This window comes from Trypanosoma cruzi, genomic scaffold (assembly GCF_000209065.1).
Source record: "Trypanosoma cruzi strain CL Brener 1047053516573 genomic scaffold, whole genome shotgun sequence".
NCBI classification, from domain to species: domain Eukaryota; phylum Euglenozoa; class Kinetoplastea; order Trypanosomatida; family Trypanosomatidae; genus Trypanosoma; species Trypanosoma cruzi.
This window is the reverse complement of record NW_001849507.1, coordinates 108,415-111,930: the sequence shown is the minus strand read 5'-3', so window position 1 is coordinate 111,930 and position 3,516 is coordinate 108,415. Positions and strand designations below refer to the sequence as shown.

At 50.6% G+C, this 3,516-nt stretch overlaps 3 protein-coding genes across 3 annotated transcripts, besides 4 other annotated features; all 3 read right to left on the bottom strand.

The window, feature by feature from the left end:
- Tc00.1047053509995.29 (hypothetical protein, conserved) lies at window positions 1-646 on the bottom strand (the record flags this gene model as incomplete). The annotated part of the gene is made up of 1 exon (XM_797928.1): window positions 1-646. A coding segment is annotated over one exon (646 nt), but the record flags the coding sequence as incomplete, so codon positions are not given.
- Window positions 1-3,516: a sequence feature (areas merged during assembly that could not be assigned to a particular haplotype. This can correspond to areas where the two haplotypes were merged or to regions with more than two copies in the genome that were merged during assembly.).
- Window positions 884-905: a microsatellite.
- Window positions 1,108-1,131: a sequence feature (AT_rich).
- Window positions 1,556-2,635, bottom strand: Tc00.1047053509995.20 (hypothetical protein, conserved; the record flags this gene model as incomplete). The annotated part of the gene is made up of 1 exon (XM_797927.1): window positions 1,556-2,635. The coding sequence occupies one exon, from the start codon at window positions 2,633-2,635 to the stop codon at window positions 1,556-1,558; it is 1,080 nt and encodes a 359-aa protein (XP_803020.1).
- Window positions 2,732-2,793: a sequence feature (T-rich).
- Window positions 2,959-3,516, bottom strand: Tc00.1047053509995.10 (60S ribosomal protein L4, putative; the record flags this gene model as incomplete). The annotated part of the gene is made up of 1 exon (XM_797926.1): window positions 2,959-3,516. A coding segment is annotated over one exon (558 nt), but the record flags the coding sequence as incomplete, so codon positions are not given.

Genomic DNA, 3,516 nt, shown 5'->3' with positions numbered 1-3,516 from the left:
GGTGTCGTTGTTCCTGCGGCACCAATCCCATGTCCGTATACAATGGACGTTGAAGGAGCGTCAGTGAAGGCTTGTCTCGCTCCAGGACCAAATTCAGGTCAATGTCCGTATCCAGCAGCTCCGCGTCGGCCCGCTCCAGATACGGGTTCACCTCCTCTGGCCGCCATGTCAGTCTCTCCGGCAAACCATCCACGGCTGCCTGGCGCTGCAATTCTTCCACACGCTGTTCACATTCCATTGCAATGTTGCGTGCTTCCTCCACTACCTCTGGACGGAGCAAGTAGTAGGCAAGTGGAATACGTTCTAGCACACCCTCAGACATGGCGTCCAGCTCCGCCTGCATAACGCCCAAAGGTGACGGGTCGCTAAGCAACTCCTTGAAGGCATCCGGAAGGTACAACAACGGCGCTGCAGGCACCCGCGGAAACGGCACCTCCCACGAGAACTCAAAGTAATACTGTTGCTGACAGCGGCGAATAAACTCTCCAGGAGTCATCGTCGGATCAATAACAGGAACACCGGCAATAGAAGCAGTCGCCATGCCGCTCTCTGGTGCCATTTCAGTATCCGCTCCGTTTTGGTGCCAAGGCCCACCAGTAAATGACGCCACACCGTCATCATCCATAGAAATGTGGTTGTATGCCATTTATCAAAACTTATTTTTTATCCTCTTCGTTCCTGCTTCCACACGCACACACACAAAGACGGAGACACTTCTTTTATCACCCCTTCCTTGTCGTTACTGCTGTCGCTGTTGATCCCTCGTGAAATACGGTCAACCCCCAACGCGTTTCCCTTGGCGTCCGCCCCGCACACAGCCGCCCCGTCGCTACAAATGATACGAAGGGAACGTACCTCGCTCACCCTCTCTTCCCCCTTTCTCAAAAAAAAAAAAAAAAAAAAAAGACGGGTATTGAATTCTCTCTAGGCCTAATAAACCGCTCCACACATACAAAACAAAAAAAACACGGGTAAGGCGGGCAGCATAAAATAAACAGATCATCCGAATACAAATGTATTTAATTCCGTAATTGTATAAACTTGCGGGCCATGCTCACACACACACACGTACACAAACAGAACGTCCCGTCCCATCCGGCAAGCTGCAAAAAAATAATAATAATAATTTTACTCTAACCAAAGTTTTATTGTATTGTTGTTGCTTTTATTACTTTTTTGTTGTTGTTTACCTGTCCTTTTAGCAGCGGGGGGATATAGGTATGGCATTTCGGCCTTTTTTTTTTTTTTTTCCACTTCCAACGCTCAGTTATACATCGGGTTCTCTCGTTTCACCATGGCAATGAGTGTACAAAACAATCATGCCAAAATTCACAAGTAATTGAATGCGCCGCCGCCTCAGAAACAATAATATACATGGTACAAAAGAAATCAATGGTCTTCTATCGTTTCCACCCCCTTCGCTCATAATTATACAGGCACAGAAACTGTAAAATCAAAAAGAAAAAGAAAAGAGAGGGAGAGAGAGAAAAACCCTCCATACTCACAACAAAATGCCTGAAAAAGAAGAAACCCCGGCGTAGACGTGCCTTCCTGGTCACTTGCCGGAAATACGGCCGCCAATACTTCTACTGCGTAGTGCTGAGGCATTTCCAATACTGCGGCTCCGTAATGGGGCGGAGGGTGCCAACTTCATCTTCTTCACGGTCGGTTTCGCCCTCTTCTTTTCAGTCTCCTCTGGTCGGAAGCTCACCTCGTCTAAGCGCTTCTGGAATAACCGGATGCACTCAGTCCGGGCCTGCTCGTCAGTCGCAAATTCCAACCACTGAATGCGTTCCGCCACCATCACGGAGCCATTGTGAAAGGGAGCCTGCTGTACAGAAAAGGAATCCACATTCTGAAGAAGGTACGTCAAAAGATCCGGCATGGCGGCGCGAAGCGCAAGGAAGAGCGGTGTTTCGTGATTATCGTCCTCCATTTGCGGATCGTGGCCCATCTCAATGAACCGCATGGCGTAATCTTGACGGTTGTGGAGGATGGCATAATGCAGATGTGTCCTACCCTCCTTGTCCTGATAGTCAAGCCGCAGCTGTTGCGGCTTCACGCCCTTCACCATTTCTTCCATGGCAGCTTCGTTCTTAAACTCCATGGCGTACATCATACTCGTCACGTTTTCCTTGTTTTTTGCTGTCGGGGAGGCGCCCAGTCTGATAAGCAAACGCAGCATCGGCAAGTAATTGTCACCCAACGCCACACACCAATGCAAAGCCGTCTGACCGTCGGTGTGCTTTTGGTGCTCCCCAATATCATCGACGGAGACATCATCGCATTCATTCAACATAATCTCCACATTGCGACCGCGTTCCCTCGCCCCCTCAACAAGAGCCTCCACAAGCACCTCCTTATTAGAAAGGACGGCGAGATGCAGCGGACGCTGGCCATGCCACGCACCGTGCACATCACAGATTGAGGAAAGATATTTTGCTGTCTCTATTTGGCCATGCTTGCACGCCAGATGAAGCGCGGTGCAGCCAAACCTGTTGGGGATCGCCGGATCAATGCCCTGTTCCACTAAGCGCTTCACCTCTTCGGTTTGCCCCTTCCGTGCCGCACAATGGATCTTCTCCATGTTCTCATCATCGAGTTTGATCCTTGCAAGCTTCGGAAAGTCAGCCATCTTCACCACAAAAAAAAAACTCAATATACCTCACAAACTACGCACTTACTCTCCTTAACCCAACTATGAATACTTATTATTTACTCAGGCGACTTTAATAAAAAAAAAAAAAAGGGACAGAGAAGGGAAAAGACAAGAAAGAAGGAAAAGAACAAAAACGGTTTCTCCAAGCATCTCCAAAAAAACGCAGCAAGGTAGCGGGCGGTAGTACGCCAAAAACAACGGCAGCAAACAAAAAAGCTTTTTTGAGATGTTGGTTTGTAAATAAAATCATAAAGTAAAAATAAAAGCACTATTCAGTGTGGCTCTCTTTCGCTCAGTAGTTACTTCTTCTTGGCGCCGCCGGCAATGGCCTTCTTGGCCTTCGCAATGCGCACAGCCTTGGACTTGTGGCGGACTTCGCGGTTCTTGCGATTGCGCAGGCCCCTCAACATCGACGACTCCTTCTTCTGGAAAGGATTCAGGCGCAGGCGCAGGCGGCGGTTGCGGAAGCCGTTTGTAGGCTGGGTGAGCCGGCTCGCCTTCTTCGGCTGGAGCTTCTTCGGCTTCAGCACGCGGCGAACCTCCTCGGACTGCATAATGCGCGTCACGTCGGTGTTCGTCAGCATCGGGGCGGGCAGCATGAAGCCCTTCTTCACCATGGAGGCCTTCGTGAAGGTGCCAAAGATGCTGTCAAGCTTCTCGAATGCGCCCTTCGTCCAGACAACGAAGCGACCAACGTGGCCACCTGGGGCGAGGTGCAGCAGGTTCAGCGCGTTCACGTTCGCCAGGTCCAGGCCAAAGATGTTGCGGAAGGCGCGTGTGCCCTTGTTGTCCGGCATCACCAGCATAGGGCCACGGCGAGCAACGTAGCGGCGGTTGCGCATCTTGCCGCGGCCGGC